Source organism: Cololabis saira, chromosome 4 (assembly GCF_033807715.1).
Source record: "Cololabis saira isolate AMF1-May2022 chromosome 4, fColSai1.1, whole genome shotgun sequence".
NCBI classification, from domain to species: Eukaryota; Metazoa; Chordata; class Actinopteri; order Beloniformes; family Belonidae; genus Cololabis; species Cololabis saira.
Window position 1 is genome coordinate 5,365,323 of NC_084590.1, and position 22,189 is coordinate 5,387,511.

General features: G+C 40.9%; 1 protein-coding gene across 2 annotated transcripts in view; it reads left to right on the forward strand.

Moving 5' to 3' along the window:
* tbx4 (T-box transcription factor 4) overlaps positions 1 to 22,189 on the forward strand; it is a 63,016-nt gene that overhangs the window by 12,378 nt on the left and 28,449 nt on the right. For both annotated transcript variants that reach the window (XM_061718695.1, XM_061718693.1), the window contains 2 exons: positions 436 to 530; positions 15,998 to 16,117. In XM_061718695.1, the coding sequence (XP_061574679.1) occupies positions 436 to 530; positions 15,998 to 16,117 (215 nt within the window). The remainder of the gene's footprint in view (positions 1 to 435; positions 531 to 15,997; positions 16,118 to 22,189) is intronic.

The following is a 22,189-nucleotide window of genomic DNA, read 5'->3' on the forward strand; positions in this document are numbered from 1 at the left end:
GCAGTTGGAAGCAGCAGCGGGATGACCAGAGGGGGGTGGGGGACCGCAGGCAGGTGGAAGCAGCAGCGGGATGCCCAGAGGGGGGTGGGGGACCGCAGGTAGGTGGAAGCAGCAGCGGGATGACCAGAGGGGGGGGACCGCAGGCAGGTGGAAGCAGCAACGGGATGACCAGAGAGGGGCGCAGGCAAGCACGCTGCTCCTGAAGCTCCGGCCTGCAAACATGCACAAAGGAGAAAAAAGGGGGGCCAGGACAAGAAACTATAGGAGCGATGGACAAAAATGATAGATCTATCTATCTATACACACATATACATATAGTGTTTACTTTAGTGTATGTTATTATACGTTCACTGTTCAGTACTATAGTATTTGAAACATGATATTATGGGATGTTTGCATTGCACTGGGAGTGACGCAGGTTCTACTGTCTCTCAGAACATTGAGAACATCAAGGTGGTTCTTCACGAGAGGGAGCTGTGGAAGCGGTTCCATGAGGCCGGCACAGAGATGATCATCACCAAAGCTGGAAGGTTGGTACCGTCCAAACAGGCTCGTTAGTCCCAGTGCTCTTGGTCGTTTTAACATGTTCCACATGAACAACTAACAGCAGATGTTTTTCAGACGGCTTATTTTGCTCTTTAATCACCGTGGAACCCACCAATAAGAACGATCAACTCAAGTCAGAGCTTGGTTTTAGGATTACTGTTTACATGCTCATATTTGATGTTAGGGTCCCGTGTGAGCCCCCAGAAACATAATGAAACATGTGCGGTTTCATGCTATAAAAACAAAATGTACACAAGTTAGCCCCTTCACAAGTGGTGCTAATTAAACATGGATCTATAATATTGCAGCAAAACAAGTATTATTGGAGAAAAACCCCAATACATTTAAAAGGGAAAATCCTTTAAACATCCTTATGGTCTGGCAGGCCAGATATTAAACATCACAGGTTTGCACTTTTAGAAGGTTAATTTCTAACAATGCTCTACTTTACATGATGCTGATAGTGGTGTAAAGTTTAAATCCACTGTCTGATACTTTTAATGGATTAACACAGGTAATGATGTTCTCAGACAGGTATATACAGTATATATAAATATATCCAAATGATCCTGAAGTACACATTTATAAAAACAAAATAAATAATAAAAAAATAAAAAAATAAATAAATAAATAAATAAATAAATAAATAAATAATAATAATAATAATAATAATAATAATAATAATAATAATAATAATAATAATAATAATTCCCCCCACAAAGTTACATCACGTAAGCTGAGGCTTTACATCGTCAATACCAGAATTTATGGAGCATAAATAGAGACATAGTGACTGAAATAACTCTTTCCTGACAGAAACACATTTCACAGCATTTTCACTCTTTTTGTGCTGTCAGTCACATGTTTAAAAGCTGCTCAGTGTTTTGCAAATGAAAATGTAATTTTGGTGAAAAATTGCCGAGAAGGTTTTATAAAGTGATATTTACGATGAGCACCGTAACATTTTTGTGAAACCGTCTATTAGGCAGCAAATATTCACATGGCGCAGTTTCGTCTTTAAACATGAGACAGAAAGTTCCTGCCACATACCTAATTGAAACCACAAATGACTCCTTGGCTTTTGGGATTTAATGCGTCCTGAGGATTAGACAGTGAAGCTGTTGGACATTAACCAGGGAATGAGAACACTTAAATCGACCTCTGCCTCTCATTTTTCATTGGTTGTTTTTTTCCAGTAAAAAGGTCAGTACATTTTTTCCTTAATGCTACATAGCTATAAGAGATGGGCTTTCCCTTGTCCAACTGATAAAGTGGGCTCTGAATCCTTTAAAGCCCTTTGAAGGGCTGCACGGTGGTGTAGATGTGCAGCTCTTGGTTTTTTCCTGCAGACACTCGGCTTTGGTCCCTGAAAACTGGACTTCTGCCTTCAGGAACATCCTCTCAGACGCTGAAAACGATATCAGCAGCAGATTTAATTATTTAAGCATATCATAAATAGTGTAGGGAGAGTTGGTCAGTTACATGGCGCTGTGCGAGAACACATTAGGTCATGGTGAAAGAGCTGGAGCTGCAGCTGTAGAGCACTTTTAAATCGGAGACTTCAGGAGTATTGAAATATACCCATCTCCAGCAGAAAACTATCATTTATATGGGCTGAGGATGAAGGCTAGTTTTAACTTTTAAACAGAGCAAAGCTGAGAGTCAGCTCTAATTCTAATTTATTCCTATTTTATTTGCTTAATAAAGAAAATAAGTAGTCGCTGAACTTCATCTGAACTTTACTGATGAACCCCTCATGCTAATTACAGGACTGTCTCAGAAAATTATGCAACGATGTAACTGCCAGCATGAAGTCTATTGTTGACTGGTGGGGGTCTACTTGAATGACCAAGTGTTACGTTCAAGGACCAATTGTTGCGTTCAAGGACCAAGGTACCAAGGTATCAAGGCTCACTTTATTGTCATTCCAAAAGTCCAAGTACAAGTGGAACGAAATGTCGTTGGCTCAAAGCAAGCAATAAAAACAATTAAAACACTAATCACTCTAAACACTAAAAGTCTCATAAGCCCTGTGTTGGACTGGTGACGTGTCCAGGCGGTCCTAAAGCCAACCTGATGATGACTCCAGTTCCACCTTCATCCTGATATTCTGAGATGGAGATCGTAGGGAATCTACTGGAACGACATGTGGGGGGGGGGGGGGGGGGTCAGTAGGGGTGGGAATTGATAAGATTTTTCCAATTCCGATTCCATTTTCGATTCTGTTTAACGATTCGATTCTTTATTGATTCTTTTATCGATTCTCATTTGGAAAAAAGGAGAACAAACAGGTCGATTAGCTTCAACTTTGTTTTGTATCTTTGAACAAAAAAATTAATGTGAGGTGTTAAGACACCCCCAGCCTTGGGCTCCTCCATGGTGCCAGGGGGTCCCCACAAAATTATTTGTAATATAAAATATGTATTTATTATAAAATAATAATAATAATAATAATAAAATAAATATTCTTCTGTAGAAATTAACTAAATACAACAAATTATTCTGTGGCAATTACACAAGAATGTTGAACATGTTCAACACCACAAACATAGTCACTGCTCGGTGACATTCATCTATTCTGGCCTGATACTCTTCCCTGACTTGATGAAAGGAGAAGCTAGCGGTAGACTAGTAGTCCCCTGGAGAAGCTAGCGGTAGACTAGTGGTCCCCTGGAGAAGCTAGCGGTAGACTAGTAGTCCCCTGGAGAAGCTAGCGGTAGACTAGTAGTCCCCTGGAGAAGCTAGCGGTAGACTAGTAGTTCCCTGGAGAAGCTAGCGGTAGACTAGTAGTCCCCTGGAGAAGCTAGCGGTAGACTAGTGGTCCCCTGGAGAAGCTAGCGGTAGACTAGTGGTCCCCTGGAGAAGCTAGCGGTAGACTAGTAGTTCCCTGGAGAAGCTATCGGTAGACTAGTAGTCCCCTGGAGAAGCTAACGGTAGACTAGTAGTCCCCTGGAGAAGCTAGCGGTAGACTAGTGGTCCCCTGGAGAAGCTAGTGGTAGACTAGTAGTCCCCTGGAGAAGCTATCGGTAGACTAGTAGTTCCCTGGAGAAGCTAGCGGTAGACTAGTAGTCCCCTGGAGAAGCTAACGGTAGACTAGTAGTCCCCTGGAGAAGCTAGCGGTAGACTAGTGGTCCCCTGGAGAAGCTAGTGGTAGACTAGTAGTCCCCTGGAGAAGCTAGCGGTAGACGAGTAGTTCCCTGGAGAAGCTAGCGGTAGACTAGCGAATGCGCACATGTTTGGTGACGTCAATGACTGCGTTTACATGCATCAATAACCCTTTTAAAACCCGAATATTGGCAGTAATGAATTTGCACGGCCATGTAAACACCAATAACCCCTTTGAATAACCCGAATTTGCTCATATTCAGGTTTTTAAAAACCTGAATATGACCCCTGGGTTACTCCTTTTAAAACCAAAATATTCGGTCACGTAAACGCCAAACGGAATATCCCCATCAAACGGAACAGGAATTAGTTTTTTCTGCGCATGCTCTGTTCACAAGGAATCCTGGTCTTTTGAGTCCAGGAAGTTCTTCTAAACACGGAGAAACGCAAGACCAGGAGGAGACTCATCACTTCATAAATGTAATGAAGGATATGAACATTTCTGCATTTGTAGACGGTAGAAAGTACCGGGATAGCCAGATTTAAGAGAAGGTGAGCGAAAAGTTTCGTGAAGCAGCATTTGTTTTGAATTTGGATACAGGAAGAAGAAGCAGAAATGACGGGAATTGTGTCATGATGTTCTCTGAGATATCCCGAATGATTAATTACCATGTAAACGGAATATTCCGAATGTTTCAGTAACCGGAATATTAGCAATAACCCGAATTTCGACTGCATGTAAACGTAGTCATTGGCGGCCACTGGAATCGATAAGGGAATCATTTGCAAAAAAGGCAAACGATTCCAAGGAATTGAAACACTGGGAACAGGTTCTTGACAAGAACCATTTCTGGATTCCCTACCCTAGGGGGGACGGTGCAGGACAGCCGGGCCGTCACCCGGGGGTCCTTCATTACCCAAACACCCAGAGCTGAACAATCCTCCCTCTTCAAATAGCTGGCGCAGCTCTTCCCTCACTCTCCCTCTCTGTACACAACCCGTCAAGAGAGCAGCAGCACGTTGATGAGAGGAATCCGGCGCCCACAGTAGGCCCACGTCTACCAAGTTCTAGTGCTCCATCATCCCTCACTCCAGCCCCCACCCCCTGCCCTCCACGCTCCTTTGATCTCACAGTGATACTAGAGATTCCCAGGGAGGGAATGGATCACTGGAGGGCCTACACATGTGGGACTGTTAGGAGAAACAGCTGTCTGCACACAGAAACACACACCCCCTGACACTGATATCAGACATGCACTCCTCGACTGTGATTTCTCATGCTCGCCTTAAAACTCACTCACTTAGTCACACCCCCAGGTCCGTACTCATAGGCCCTTCTGTTGTCTGCCTTTGAAAAGCTGCTGTCCCGAGCTGGAGTAGGTGCAGCTCTTTACCTGGAACATCTGTGGAGCACATTTTCCTCACGTGCATCGAAGATGAGACTCTGTGAAAGTCACTTTGCCTGAGACAGCGACATAAAAACAATAAAAGCAATACTTTCAACTGTCCCAGAGTAGCTGGAGCTGCCCAGTCTGTTTAGGGATTCTACACCAAACCACGTGTCTGTAACTGCTGATTAGGGGTGTAACAATATATCGTCCCACGAAAATTGGCGATACAAAAACATCACAATACGCGTTGTGGAGGTGACAAACTGTAGCGCGATATTGGGTTATTAATATGAATATATTGTTTACTAGTAACATCCTATTGGTGCAGCGGGATCACGTGACGACCTCGACCCGCGGACCAAAATCTGACTACGCTCAGAAGAAACTAGTACCGTTTTACGGTCCCCATCACGGGACTCTTGGGGGGTTTTGAGCTCTAAACTTTTACTTCTAAGGTGAGCATGAATCAATGTTTTTTATGATGTAAAGATTGTGTCGTCCCCAAAGGTGTGAGGATGAAACGATAATGGGGTTCACCTTACGGCCTCAGGCTGGAGCAGGTGAAGCTCTGAGCTCTGGCACAAGATCAATATGTCATGGTGCATTTATGTATTTACATGTATTTAATTTTAGTTGTTAAATTTCTGGAAAAGAAAAAAGTCAAATCATACATGAGAGAAACTATTCAGTTTGTGGCAAAATATTTGTACTTGTATCAGTATGAGCCTGAGCCTGAGCCTGGTCCTGCTCGAGGTTTCTTCCCTCCTAAAGGGGAGTTTTTCTTGCCACTGTTTGGCTTAAGGTTTTTCTCCCACTATGGGGGTTTTTACCTGCCATTGTTTATATAATAATTGCTCGGGGGTTTATGTTTATGTTTATGTTTATGTTTATGTTCTGGATCTCTGGAAAGCGTCTAGAGACAACATCTGTTGTATTAGACGCTATATAAATAAAATTGAATTGAATTGAATTGAATTGTCTGAAACTGAAGATGCATAATGCAAACTTGACATTTACTTTTAGTTCAGTTTGTGGAAAATGGTTGGCCTGGTTTTCTCTTTAAAACTTAAACAGTTATAAAGCATTACAAACTGTAACAATAGGGCAAACGCACAGTATTGTTTTGTATTTTGTGTTTTTCAAATAAAATAAATTTTTTCTAGTCATATGTTCCTCATTCAAGGTAGATAAAACAATACTGCTATAATATCATATCATTATCGTGACCTCAATATCGCGTATCGTACCGTATCGTGAGATTAGTGAATCATTACACGCCTACTACTGATGCTAAACATCCGTGAGTGAGAGTGAAAGGATTGTGGCAGATGCTGGATAATGGTTTCCATCATCCAGTACTGACAGTGTGACCACACAGCAGGAGTTATGCCACGCTGAATGGAGCTCATTAATTTCAATAATACTGTGTTTGAGTTGCCCAGCCAGTTTATCCTCCTGTAGGGAAAAAAGCTAACAACCGTTAGAGTTAGAGCCACAAACGAGCCTGTTTTACCTCCTTTATTTCCCCAAGTGAATACAAGCTGACCAGGAGGACCGAAATGATCACATGACCAATTAGTTATTTGGCCAAGAAGAAAAATGAAGTGCCAAGAATTTCATGATTACAAATCTCAGTTCTCCCGTCGCCGCAGCTACTGACTGTGAACAGATGTCAATAGTCACAACGCGGCGCTGCTGCCGCTGTCGTGGACGTTTGGTTTCCTGCTTCCCTTTCGGGGCTCTGTTCCTCCGTGCTTCAGTTAGCCACGGCATTGTGCAGACATGTGAGAAAGATTTCACTTTGTAATCCTTTCAAAGCCTCAGACAACACCGTTTTGAAGTGTGGCTAAAGGATTTGAATGCTCATGTGAGGAGTGTGCTCTGGAGGTGACGGTGGCTCCACAGGTAGCGCGGTCCTGGCCCAAGCCCCGGACACCCACGTGCAGTACTCAAGTTGTAAAAGAAAATCAGGGGGGGTGGTGGATTTTATCATATGGGGACAGATCATTTGTGCTGATTACAAATAATATATTACAAATAATAGCAGTGACCAAAACAGCTGCAGAAATACTGCAGGAATGACATAGCAGCAGTTAAATGCAGCCTTCTGTAAGCTTTAAATATCCACTGGACTTACATCAAATACATCAAAACACAACAATAAAAAACACTTTTCTGAACTTATCAATATGACTCTGTCCTTCACAGGATAAGTACAATGGATCACTGCAAAAACTCACAATCTTAACAAGAATATTTGTCTTATTTCTAGTTAAAATGTCTCAATTTAGTAAAAAAAATCTCATTACACTTAAAACCAGACTCATCACTGGAAAAAACAACACTTTTCACCTGTTTCAAGTAGATTTTCACTTGAAATAAGTAGAAAAATCTGCCAGTGGAACAAGATTTTTTTGCTTGTAATGAGAAGATAAATCTTGTCCCACTGGCAGATTTTTCTACTTATTTCAAGTGAAAATTTACTTGAAACAGGTGAAGATTGTCACATTGTTCTGGTGTTATTTTTCTGGTGATGACTCTAAATGTAGAAATAGCAGAAAAACAATTAACAACATTCATTGATGAAATGACATAAGGGATGGAAAGGGGGGATGGCAGTTTTACAGGGGGATGATTTGGACCGTTTTTATTTCAGGGGCGATGCCATCCCCCCTCATCCCCCCTCATCCCCCCTCATCCCCCCTCATCCCCCCTCATCCCCACTCATCCCCACTCATCCCCCCTCATCCCCACCTCAACTCCAGTACTGCCCACGTGGACTTTGAGGGACTCCAGAGACACAAACAGAGCTGTGTCGTGGGCTGAACGTGTGTTCATTTGGCTCATTGTAAAACAGTGGGAACCTCAAACTCAGCCGAGGTCTTCTTTTTTTCTTTTTTTTTTTGAAATTCTCTTTTTATTTAGAACAGCAGGATTCCATCTTACATGTTTTTACATTCAATCTTTAACTTAAATGATTTTGTCCCTACTGTCCTCCAGGCGTTTTTTATGAACAGTAATCAAAAACAATAACAGAAAAATAATAAAAAAAACTAAACAGAACCAGGGAGCAGCACCCATGTTTATAATCATTACATCACATAAAAAAATAGTTCACATGAAATCAGATGTGATTGGTTTCACATACTCAGTCCATTTGGACCAGATCTTGTAAAAGTTTTCTTTCTCAACCTTGAGGGAGGAAGAGATCTTCTCCAACATAGATCTCCTAGAGCAGGGGTCGGCAACCCGCGGCTTTAGCGCCGCCCTAGTGGCTCCTGGAGCTTTTTCAAAAATGTTTGACCTTTTTTTTCCTTTTTTTCTTCTTTTTTTCTCTTTCTTTCTCTTTTTTTCTTCTTCTTTTTTCCTTTTTTCTCTTTTTTTCTTCCTCTTTCCTTTCCTTTTTAATCACGACGTTTCGACTTTTTTCTCAACATTTCGACTTTTTTCTCGACATTTCAACTTTTTTCTCGAAATTCTGACTGTGTCCTTGACATTTCGACTTTTTTCTCGACATTCATTCTAATACAAGACTTTTCATTTTTTGCGGCTCCAGACATATTTGTTTTTTGTGTTTTTGGTCCAATATGGCTCTTTCAACATTTTGGTTTGCCCGACCGCTGCCATAGATGATCCCAATCCAGTCGTCGATAGTCGGGGGTTCCACTTTTAACCATTTCCCTGTAACACATTTCTTACTGGCTGCCAACAGTATAGTCAGCAGTTTTTTGTCTTTTACATTCCATGTTTCGAACATTATGTCTCCCAAAAATAACGTTTCACAATTCAATGGCATGGTCACATTAAATATATTTTCCACATGCATCTATATCTCCTTCCAAAAAGGTCTTATAGCTTGGCAGTCCCAAAAAATATGGAAGTGGTTTATATTTAGCTCCTTGAGACCCACACAGTCTCCAACAGGCATCCCCGCTGCCCTGATATCGTTTCTGAATGGGTGTGATAAAAAATCTTGTTATATTTTCCAGCAGAACTCCCTCCAAGTATTTGACCCGGTTCAGCCCAGGTTTTCAGACATATAATGGTAAACTAGCATTCAATTTCAGACTTTTTCCTCAGTGGTTGTTGAGCAAATACAGTATAATTGCAATAAAACATTTGAATTAACATTTTCTGAATTTAAAGGATAAGCTTTTTTAACTTTTGTTATTAAACTTTTTATTAAAGAAATAAAGTCAGCCATACAGGATTTACATCATCGCAGTATCAATATTGCATTGTTTTTCATGAAAAAATAAAAAATAAAATAAATAAATAAATCAACCAATGAATAAGTAAAACAAATCATCAACCAAAATCCGATGTACAGTCAATCCAAGACTAATACCAAGTAAAGAAATAAATCAAGAAGAAATCAAAAAGAAGATGCATCTGTAAGGGGATGGAAAAAAAGGGACATTCACTTCCGTCTCTCGAACATTCAGAGGAGTCGCCTTAAAATAGTAAATACCCCCGTCCATAACAAATAAATAAATAAAGTAAAGTAAAATACATTTTTCTTTGTTTCTTTGGTATCATCAGCACCAGTTATCGGTCGACAACAATAGCTACAGAGTCAATATATACATTTACCTCATGTAAACTGTTTGGCCTTCATATATATTTGTGATAACTGTACTGGCAATAATAAAACAAAATATAACTGTAAAACAGTAGAAGCTTTGTTAACTTTTACATTTAAAAAGTATCTGTCAAAGCCTTAATTGTGGAAAATGCTCTTAAATTACTGAAATGCCTTATCAATGCCTTATCAATGTCTTATCAATGCCTTATCAATGCCGTATCACAGCCTTGGCTGGACACTCCTGGTCCCCCATACGCCGCAAAGGTTCCCAGGAAGAGATGAAAATGCTCAAATTTCAGGTTTGAAAGACTCTGACCATGTTCATGTAGAAATAAGCAAGACTATTAGCAACTCCAGAGCTGACCAGCAACACAGTCACACCTACACCTGAGTGGAAACAGTAGAGCTCCACATTAAGCGGTTATAGTAATAATGAATGACGTTTATATAGAGGGTTTGCATTGACATCAAATCTTGGCTTAAGGCTTTTCTCCCACTAAGGGAGTTTTTACCTGCCATTGTTTATATAATAATTGCTCGGGGTTTATGTTTATGTTTATGTTTATGTTTATGTTTATGTTCATGTTCTGGATCTCTGGAAAGCGTCTAGAGACAACATCTGTTGTGTTAGACGCTATATAAATAAAATTGAATTGAATTGAATTGAATTGAATCACTTCCCCACTGGACCAGCCCCCTTACTCACACTGAGTGGTAAAAACAGCTGCAACTAGTGGAGAAGACGGGATAACAGCCGATTATGGGCTTAAATTAAAAGCAGTTGGACTTGACAGTGACCCGTACAGTTACCCCAAGAACCAGTGGTCCATGGACATTAATATTTGGTACAGTTACCAAGAACCAGTGGTCCATGGACATTAATATTTGGTACAGTTACCAAGAACCAGTGGTCCATGGACATTAATATTTGGTACAGTTACCAAGAACCAGTGGTCCATGGACATTAATATTTTAGTACAGTTACCAAGAACCAGTGGTCCATGGACATTAATATTTGGTACAGTTACCAAGAACCAGTGGTCCATGGACATTAATATTTGGTACAGTTACCCCAAGAACCAGTGGTCCATGGACATTAATATTTGGTACAGTTACCCCAAGAACCAGTGGTCCATGGACATTAATATTTGGTACAGTTACCAAGAACCAGTGGTCCATGGACATTAATATTTGGTACAGTTACCAAGAACCAGTGGTCCATGGACATTAATATTTGGTACAGTTACCCCAAGAACCAGTGGTCCATGGACATTAATATTTGGTACAGTTACCCCAAGAACCAGTGGTCCATGGACATTAATATTTGGTACAGTTACCAAGAACCAGTGGTCCATGGACATTAATATTTTAGTACAGTTACCAAGAACCAGTGGTCCATGGACATTAATATTTGGTACAGTTACCAAGAACCAGTGGTCCATGGACATTAATATTTGGTACAGTTACCCCAAGAACCAGTGGTCCATGGACATTAATATTTGGTACAGTTACCAAGAACCAGTGGTCCATGGACATTAATATTTGGTACAGTTACCAAGAACCAGTGGTCCATGGACATTAATATTTGGTACAGTTACCCCAAGAACCAGTGGTCCATGGACATTAATATTTGGTACAGTTACCCCAAGAACCGGTGGTCCATGGACATTAATATTTGGTACAGTTACCAAGAACCAGTGGTCCATGGACATTAATATTTGGTACAGTTACCAAGAACCAGTGGTCCATGGACATTAATATTTGGTACAGTTACCAAGAACCAGTGGTCCATGGACATTAATATTTGGTACAGTTACCAAGAACCAGTGGTCCATGGACATTAATAATTGGTACAGTTACCACAAGAACCAGTGGTCCATGGACATTAATATTTGGTACAGTTACGAAGAACCAGTGGTCCATGGACATGAATATTTGGTACAGTTACCAAGAACCAGTGGTCCATGGACATTAATATTTGGTACAGTTACCCCAAGAACCAGTGGTCCATGGACATTAATATTTGGCCACCAATCCAGTTTCCTGATATTTATATGTACTTAATTTCTACACCGGGGAAATACACGAAGCAAAGCTTGAAGGCTTACAAAAGTCTTGACGCTTGGTCCGACTTCAAGGCAGGATTTGTTGTAGAAATTAAAGTGATGAGGACACCGAACTTTATGATTTGACCGTTTAATGTTAGCTACCCAAAAATCTGTAAAACGATAACTCTGATTTCTTGCTAAATCTATGAGTACAGTCGATCGCACAACAGCTCTTTCCCATTTTAGATGTTTTCCAGTTGTTCAAACTGAAGGTTTACACTGCCACTCAGTCTTTCTGACACTCAGTCTTTCTGCCACTCAGTCTTTCTGACACTCAGTCTTTCTGTCACTCAGTCTTTCTGACACTCAGTCTTTCTGACACTCAGTGGGCGTAACACGCTGTGAAGTCCCATCTGTGACATCATGCACATTCCCTCTATTGCGCATTTCTTGGACCCTGGAAGCGCTAACAATGTCTGTGTTTCCATGCATCAATAACCCTTTTAAAACCCGAATATTGGCAATAACCCAAATTTGCACGGCCATGTAAACACCAATAACCCCTTTGAATAACCTGAATTTGCTGTTGTTTTTAAAACCCGAATATGAGCCCTGGGTTACTCCTTTTAAAACCTGAATATTGGGTCATGTAAACCCCAAACGGAATATCCCCATCAAACGGAACAGGAATTTGTTTTCTGCTCATGCTCTGTTCACAAGGAATCCTGGTCTTTTGAGTCCAGGAAGTTCTTATAAACACGGAGAAACACAAGACCAGGAGGAGACTAATCACTTCATAAATGTAATGAAGGATATGAACATTTCTGCATTTGTAGACGGTAGAAAGTACCGGGATAGAAGATTTACAAGAAGGTGAGAGAAAAGTTGCGCGAAGCAGCATTTGTTTTGAATTTGGATACAGGAAGAAGAAGCAGAAATGAGGGGAATTGCGTCATCACGTTCTCCGTGCGTCACTGGTTTGATCCAGATATCCTGAATGATTAATTACCATGTAAACGGAATATTCCCAATGTTTCAGTAACCGGAATATTAGCAATAACCTGAATTTTGACTGCATGGAAACGTAGTCAGTGGTTGCATCATTCCTTCCTACGTGCTGATGGTAAACTGCGTGAGCTGCCACAGCTGCCTGGGACAGACTGACAGAAACATGGCAGCCTCTCCTCTCCCACCACCACCGCAACATTCACACACATTCACACACATTCACACACCGGCGACATCTCACTGGAAGCAAGGAGAGTGTCTTGCCCTCTATGGACACAACGACTAGATGACCAGGGGGAGCCGGGTTCGAAACCGCCAATCCTTCTCTCCCGCCCGAGCCACTGCCGCCCCTTATTATATATGAGCAGATAATACAAATCCGCGGGCCACATGTCTTCACGCAGGCCTCCATCTGCTGCGTCTGCGTGATGCCAGAGGAGCCAGAGATGAGCAGATGCCTGTTCTGAATGCTCCCTGAAGATTAACCTGTCTTTCAGCGAGGATGATACCAGGACTCATCTGTCCCGCTGATTGGATTGGAAGCCTGAGAGAGCGATTTGAATTACCTGCCCCTAGTCCCCCCCCCTCCCTGTGCCCGACATGATGGAATATGTACAGTAACATGATCAGCATGATGAGCCTTTGAAGATCAGCAACTGCACCAATGGGAGCAGCCCATGTGAAGATCAGGGTTTTTCTCCCCGTCTACGAGATAAGCATGCGAGCCTCGTATGAGTGGCTGTCTGCTGTTGGAACACGCTGCCTTGGGCAGTACCCATAGATAAGCTGCAGGCCTTTTTTGACTATAACCTCTTAAGCAATGAAAAGCCAGCTGTTTAAACTGTCCGAACTGGAGTGCCATTAAAAACCACTTAGGGCTTTATAAGAGAGCGCACAGGCCTTTGTGAAGTCTCCTGGGGTGCAGATGTGGTGAAGATGTTTTTGGTTTCCCAGAACAGGTTTCTCAGAAAAGAGAAAAGATAGCTCCCTTCATGTGTTTTATAGCCTTAATTGTTACATTTGCATATTTGCTTTTAGGGACTTAAAGACATATGATGAGATTAAAAAGATACCTTTAAAAGAGATTTTTCGAATGGGTCCTGACTCGGTAATGTCCATGAAGCTAGATTTTTAATCTAATTGTTAATTGTTAATAACTTCACCAGGCAGCACAAAGGGAACTAACTGGACCTTTGTCAGCCCGATCCATGACGCCACTGGACTTGTCGGACACCTATGAGCAGTACTCGAGTTGTAAAAAAAATCAGGGGGGATGGTGGATTTGATCATATGGGGACAGATAATTTGTGCTGATTACAAATAATATAATATATTACAAATAATAGCAGTGACCAAAACAGCTGCAGAAATACTGCAGGAATGACATAGCAGCAGTTAAATGCAGCCTTCTGTAAGCTTTAAATATCCACTGGGCTTACATCAAATACATCAAAACACAACAATAAAAAACACTTTTCTGAACTTATCAATATGACTCTGTCCTTCACAGGATAAGTAACATGGATCACTGCAAAAATTCAAAATATTAACAAGAATATGTGTCTTATTTCTATTTAAAATGTCTCATTTTAGTAAAAAAAATCTTATTACACTTAAAACAAGACTCATCACTGGAAAAAACAACAATTTTCACCTGTTTTTCACTTAAAATAAGTAGAAAAATCTGCCAGTGGAACAAGATTTTTTTGCTTGTAATGAGAAGATAAATCTTGTCCCACTGGCAGATTTTCCTACTTATTTCAAGTGAAAATTTACTTGAAACAGGTGAAAATTGTGAAAAATTATTTTTCTGGTGTTATTTTTCTGGTGATGACTCTAAATGTTGAAATAGCAGTAAAACCACATTCATTGATGAAATGACATAAGGGATGGAAAGGGGGGATGGCAGTTTTACAGGGGGGGTGATTTGGACCGGTTTTATTTCAGGGGGGGGGATGCCATCCCCCCTCATCCCCCCTCAACTCCAGTACTGACTATGAGATATAAAGAGCATCCAGCACAGTGACCTTTTATTACTAACTAAAATTTCTTGCGCTGGAAAGAGATTTGTCTTTTGTGTAAAGATGTCAAAAGTTTAGATGAGAAGGATTTTCCTTGTGTTTCATTCACGTGACAAGATACCAAAGCACATGGACCATAAGTGACATAAGGAAAGGTAAAAGGGCGATGTCCAACAGAAACATGACGGCATTCCTCTTGCAGCAACTCCAGACCCTGATTGTCTCCGTCAAAGAAACGCCACACTAACGTTACCTTTAGTTTTATCCATCTGAATTCTGACTTCTTTTCTTGTTCCCACTGGTTCCTGGTGTGTTTTTGGCCATTAAGTTTGATTTGATTTTTGATTTGAAGTGTTTATTTCGAACATGCATGATAAAAAAAAGAGTACAAAAAAGTAAAAAAACAGAATACAAATATACAGTATATGTATATATATACATTTATATATATATACATGTGGGTATATATATATGTATATATATATATATATATATATATATATATATATATATATATATATATATATATATATATATATATATATATACATATACATACAGAGAACAAGACAAGTTTCAATAAGCTTACTTATAAAACACCCACTTTAATAACTGTTCAATACAGTGATATAATACTCAATTATATGTATATATAAATATAGTCAAAATCAAAGCAAATCAAGGCAAACAAAAGAAAACAGAACAAACGCCCAGCATTAATTTGTGCTACTATGTACTGTATGTATGTACTAATACAAGTATTAGTATTGGTTGTTCAATTCATATAGGAAGTATTAACTTTATATACCCCCAAAGAGAAGTGTTGCCCTGCAGCTGAGAGACAGCAATGCTATAACAATATACTTGAATAACTATATAAGAGTAGATATGTTTATACATATACATATATACATATACATATACATATACTGGTTCATATATTTACCTCCAATTATATACATAAAAATTACTATAAATCTATATTTCGACATATCTACAAGTTTACTCGCTATGGCGGTACAAATAGTAGCTGACATTAGCAGCGACGATTGAGGACAAGTGTGCCAATATCTGGTCCAAAGTCCAGGTGAGCAGTCACATAACCAGTAAATCACTCATTCTTGAAGGGATCACTCACTCCACCTTTGATTTCACTTGTGTAAATTAATGAGAATACAACCAAGCACAGACAGTCAACGGTTCAAAGGCCAAATGTCTGTTGGTCAAGTATTTTGGTGATGTTTCGTACAATTACGAACACTTCTAACAGTTTCCGTTTGCATGGTTGAACAGGAGGATGTTTCCTAGTTACAAGGTGAAAGTGACAGGGATGAACCCCAAGACCAAATACATCCTGCTGGTCGACATCGTCCCGGCCGACGACCACCGCTACAAGTTCTGCGACAACAAATGGTAAGTTTGTGAGGGAAATCCCACCCAAAACCTTTCTATGCGTCTCGGTTGTCTGTGTTTTAAATATATTAAAGACTTAAACAGCCTTTTTAACTTTTAATATTGAAAAATGTCAATTGGCTTAGTTCAACTTAAAGGAGCTTGAGGCAGGATTGAGGCAGGATTTATTAAAAAAAATTCGTATATGTTTTAAGTTTTCTAGTAATAATGTCATCAGAAGCGTTCCAAACCAAAAAGAATGAGCCCTCTAGTGCAGGGGTGCTCAATACGTCGATCGCGATCTACCAGTCGATCGCGAAGGTATTATTGGTAGATTGACGTCAACCTATCATCGATCCCGTCTTTTGATTGACATACAGGGCAGCCAATCAGATGACATCTGAATTTTGTCTGAGGTCATAGGTCGCTGCGCATGAGCAAACAACTGCGCTAAGTGCTAACTCACTAGCAAGCTTGTCCACGAGTTACGGCCAGTTTTCAGCCTTCGGTTTTTTCTCTCAAACCTAAGAAAGGGTATAAAAATGAGTGAGGTAGCTGGACCAAGTAAGAAGAAAAAAACGAGAAAAAAAAAACACTTTCATACGGAATGGGAGGAGGACTTTTTTTTCACGATGACATTTTCCAAGTGTGTTTGCCCCATCTGCCAGTCTACCATTGCAATACCAAAGAAGGGGAATGTGGAGCGGCATTTTCGGACTGTTCATGGAAAATACGACACCGACTTCCCGCCGAAAAGCGAGCTGAGAAAGAGAAAAGTGAAGGAACTGAAATCCCAGTTGTCCGGACAGCAGTCATTTTTCACGCAACCCACTTCAAAAGCGAAAGCCGCCACCGAAGCATCGTTCCGGGTGAGTCACATCATCGTCAAGAACAAGAAGTCCTTCCAAGACGGAGAGATGGTAAAAGAGGCATTCGTTGAAGCAGCTGACTCATTGTTCCGAGACTTTAAAAATAAGGCGGAAATATTATCTTCGATCAAAGCTCTCCAGCTTTCAAGAAGTACAGTTACACGGCGCTGTGAAGCAGATTCAATTCAATTCAGTGCAAGTCATCAGAGTAAACTCAGGTAATGACAAAAAATGTACATAGTTAATTGTGTTGTGCAATATTGGCTCATGCGATATAAAGAATCCTCAATATATTTATGAATAAATATATGTTTTGCATTTTTTGCAGTTACCGTCCGGACTATGCATCCCTGGCTGATTCAATTCAGTGCAAGTCATCAGAGTAAACTCGGGTAATGACAAAAAATGTACATAGTTAATTGTGTTGTGTTGTGTTGAGCATTATTGGCTCATGCGATATAAAGAATCCTCAATATACTTATAAATAAATATATGTTTTGCATTTTTTGTAGTAGGTGGTACGTGGTAGATCATTTTGACTTGATCATTTTATAAGTAGCTCTCATGCTGAAAAAGTGTGAGTACCCCTGCTCTAGCGTATCTCTCCGTTGCCTTGAACAGGCTGTGTGCTGCAAAATGTGCTGCAATTCCTGGCCCGAATTTCCCGCGCTGTCCCGTGCATGCAGCAGTCATTTGACGTCTCATCCGCAGGACAGCGCGGGAAATTCGGGCCCACAATTGCAGCACATTTTGCAGCACACACCCTGTTCAAGGCAACGGAGAGATACACTAGAGGGCTCATTCTTTTTGGTTTGAAATGCTTCATCTGACATTATTACTAGAAAAATTAAAACGTATACGAATTTTTTTCATAAATCCTGCCTCAATCCTGCCTCATGCTCCTTTAAAATTTTTTTTTTTTTTTTATATTTGCAATTTTGCAAAAATTACAATGATTACAAATCTTCACATTATGCAATTTCAAGTTGAATTATAACATTATATATAAAGAGTATAACTCAAATAAAAAACAAATCAAAAAGCACAACATATTATAACCAGCCAGGGGGGATGAAATTATAACAGAAAGCCAAAACATTTACATACATTTATGGTTTTGATTGCTTTTGAATTAGTAGAAAACTTAATAGAGTCCAGATACTGATTTAATTCACAATGAAAAGTAAAAAAAGAGGGTTTTTTGTGTAAGAATTTGGATTTGTGTATGTGGAATTTTGCAAGGATAATCAACAAATTAATGATAAATGTTTCTTTTGACTTTGTTCTAATCGTAACATGGTCAAAAACACCAAACACATCCTTCCAAAATCATTTGAAATCAGTTTCAATGCTTTCAGACACAAAATTACACATATCACTCCAAAAAGTTTGAACAATGGGGCACAGCCAGAAGAAGTGAGTCATTGTTTCTGAATTGTGCAACTTAAAAGTTACATTTGTGAGCAACAACACACACCTGCCCAGCCCAGTGTACGCAGATAAGTGAGGGATAATGCCTGACGAGGTGTCCATTAACATAAATATATGGACGACGCGGGGCGTGGACCGCCCGACACCATCCGGAGGACGCTTTGCCTCTGCGAAGTAACACCTGAGAGTCTGACTAATACCTGGAACAATCACTACCGTCCCATAAGGACCTTATGCAATGGACACAGTGACTGCGTTTCCATGCATCAATAACCCTTTTAAAAGAATTTGCACGGCCATGTAAACACCAATAACCCCTTTGAATAACCCGAATTTTCTCATATTGGGGTTTTTAAAAACCCCAATATGAGCCCTGGGTTACTCCTTTTAAAACCTGAATATTGGGTCATGTAAAGGCCAAACGGAATATCCCCATCAAACGGAAAAGGAATTTGTTTTCTGCACATGCTCTGTTCACAAGGAATCCTGGGGCCTCATCTATAAAGCTTGCTTGCGCAGAAAAAGCGCCTGAAAGTTGCGGAAGCCGCCATCTACGCAAAGCCTCGGATCTAAAAAGAAAAAACTAACCGAAAAATCTGCGGATCCCTACGGCAACCCTCACCCTCCCGTAAGAATCTACTTAAGACATGGGGAACTGGTGACGCATGCGGTGAGGTGGTGAAATGAAGCCAGATACATCTCATACTCCCAGTGACTGCGTCCACATGCACTCAACAACCACTTTAAAACGCCAAGATTGGCAATAACAAGAATGTGGACTGCATGTAAACATAGTCAATGTCATCATTATCAGACTTACAGATCCATTTACACCCAAGCCGGCACCATCATAGATCCATGTGTTCCACGAATAAGCCATTACACAGGCATTTGCAGGACGTATATATCATACTCCCATCCTCAAATGAGTGGTTAATAGCAGCGGTCTAATCATCTAATGATCAATCGTGACAAGGTGTGTGACAATCAGTCTAATTGCTGTGTAAGAATATAAAATGCACGGTGACAGCCGTACGTAATGCTGCACCATGGATGCGCTGGCACTACTCGAGGACCACGTAAATGGTTGGATCAGGATGGAGAGACAATTCAGAGATCATGCAGATTTCCTGGCCCATGATGATGACTGGCTAATAAGCCGATTTAGATTCCCAAGAGCAGTGCTCTTGGATCTATGTGCTGAATAGGGACCGGCTTTAGAGAGACCGACCCGCCGGAATCGCGCCATCCCGGTGCACCTGCAGGTGCTGACGACTCTCGGTTTCCTGGCAACCGGCTCGTACCAGCGGGAATTAGCCGACAGGTATGTGATTAACAATAAATAATGTTACATGTCCTGCCTAAAGCCCCATTTGAGGTACAATATAATAACTAAATTCTGTCTTCAGGTCTGGGATATCACAGCCGTCGCTGAGCGCAATAATGCCAGCCGTAATGGATGGCATTCTAAAAATGAGTGGTCGATACATCGGGTTTCCCTACACTGTGGGTGAACAGGCCAACATTAAAAGGCAATTTGCAGCAATGGCAGGTTTCCCAAATGTGATAGGTGTCATTGACTGCACTCATATTGCTATAAGGGCTCCGAGCCGAAGAGGAAAAAAGAAAGTGTTCTGATTAAAATAAGGTTGGACTATATAACAATTGCGTTCATAAGGATAAAGTTTTAAACAAAATAAAAATTAAAGAAATAGTCTCTTCTCCCCGTATGTAGCTGCCTGTCATGCCGGTTGCGCGCATGTTGTGTTTACTTTTAAGCCTGAATTATAGTCCTGCGTTACACCAATGCAGAGCCTACGCCGTAGGGTACGCGTCGCTGCGTACCCTACGCCGTAGGCTCTGCGTTGGTATGACGCGGAACCATAAATCAGCCCTGAGCAGCTCTGAGGGGAGACGGGAGGGAGGAGGGGGAGCGGGTCCCGTCCATGGATCTATAATATTAACTGGATACAGTGCCCAAAATGGCCGCCCATTCATTTCAATGCATTCTGCTCAGCCAGCGCATGTGCCGAAAAAATCTCTGACTTCCTGGTTTACTTCCGTGTACACGGGCCATGGATGTATTATATAACTGGATACCGGATCGAAAATGGCCGCCCATTCATTTCAATGGAGTTTGCTCACCCAGCGCATCCGCCGAAAAAATATCTGACTTCCTGGTTTACTTCCTGGTACACGGGCCCATAGAGCATGCGCAGTTGAGTCACCTCCCATGATGCTCTGGGGCCTCCCATCATGCCCCGGGGCAATGTGAACGAGCGCTGCGCGCATAATACATCCATGTGCGCGCTCTGGACAAGCGCTGCGCGCTCATGAGTCCTTCAGACCGGTAATGATAGATGTACACAATGAAATTAGGGATTTATAGGGCAAATCAACCGATGCTGTTCTCAAACTCATGGTTATAGACTATACATGGTTCATTTGTGTGTTTTTTTTAATTAAAGATAAAACGAGTCATTTTTATTTAAGATGAGACACCCCAGGTTAATAGGCTAAAATAGGGTAAAAATGTAAATAGCATTTACACCATGAAACTTCCCAAGTTTATTACTTATTTTTTGTATTACAAGTTTTGTCAAGTATTATGTTTAAATATGTCAAATATTAAATGTGGTTAATTTGTGGAGTTTAATTTTTTTGAGTAAGGATAAAACGAGTCATCTTTATAAAAACAAACAAACAAAAAAACACATGGGATTCCCCACAATAACACAAGCTGTCATATGCTATTTATCTATATACCTTTGGGTAAATCTTTTTGTCTATTAATGATCGTGCAGTCCGAATGTTAGGCGTAATTAACTTTGCATTTTCTCTGATTCTTTTACAGCTTCTGGGCTCACATTAAGTGTTATTCCTGCCTGATATCTTATTTTCACAAACCATACACCGTTGGCTACAACGGAAATGTTTAAGTACAAGAATGACAAACCATTATTATTCTTGCTATTAAACATTTCCGTCTGTGATCCCCCTGGTCAGGGCGTTTAGACCGAGTGTGACTGAGCGTCCCACCTGAGCTCTGTGCCATAGCGCGCAGCTCCAGCTCAATGAATGACAGAGGGTCTCCTGCTCAGCTGCTGCTCAACACTGATCAGAGCAGCTCCCCCTCGTTTACTGAGGTTTTATTATAAACCCAATGTCTTTTGTCATGGAAAAAAAAATTAAGAGACCACAAAAACACACCTTTGAGCCGTGTTTTCCACTTTTCTGAGTGATTATTCCGCCGAACGGCTTAGATTCAGCCATGCTCGTTCCCGAGACACACACGACCGCGCTTTGCGAGTGCACGGACAAAGCCGTGACGTCACGCCCAGAAAGAGACTTTTCTTTGACTTTTCTGGCCGTTATAAAACATTTTTGACGGATATAAAGTCCATGACTTAAAAATATAGAATACAAAGATTAGTAATTGCCGGTGATTACAGCTGGAGGTGTCCTGTGAACAGTTTTAGAGGCTTCTCTTTTACTATTGCGGTCTATGGGAAAAAAGCTTTCTGGGCCCCATGGGATTTTTTGTTGCAGTACCGCGGCTGGCCACTGGAAAAAATCGGCGTGCCTTCTGAGCGCGAGACTGGGGGCCTGACACGGGCCCATAGAGCATGCGCAGTTGAGTCACCTCCCATGATGCTCTGGGGCCTCCCATCATGCCCCGGGGCAACATCAATGGCACCGACACGGCCGTGACGTCACGCCCAGAAAGAGACTTTTCTTTGACTTTTCTGGCCGTTATAAAACATTTTTGACAGATATAAAGTCCATGACTTAA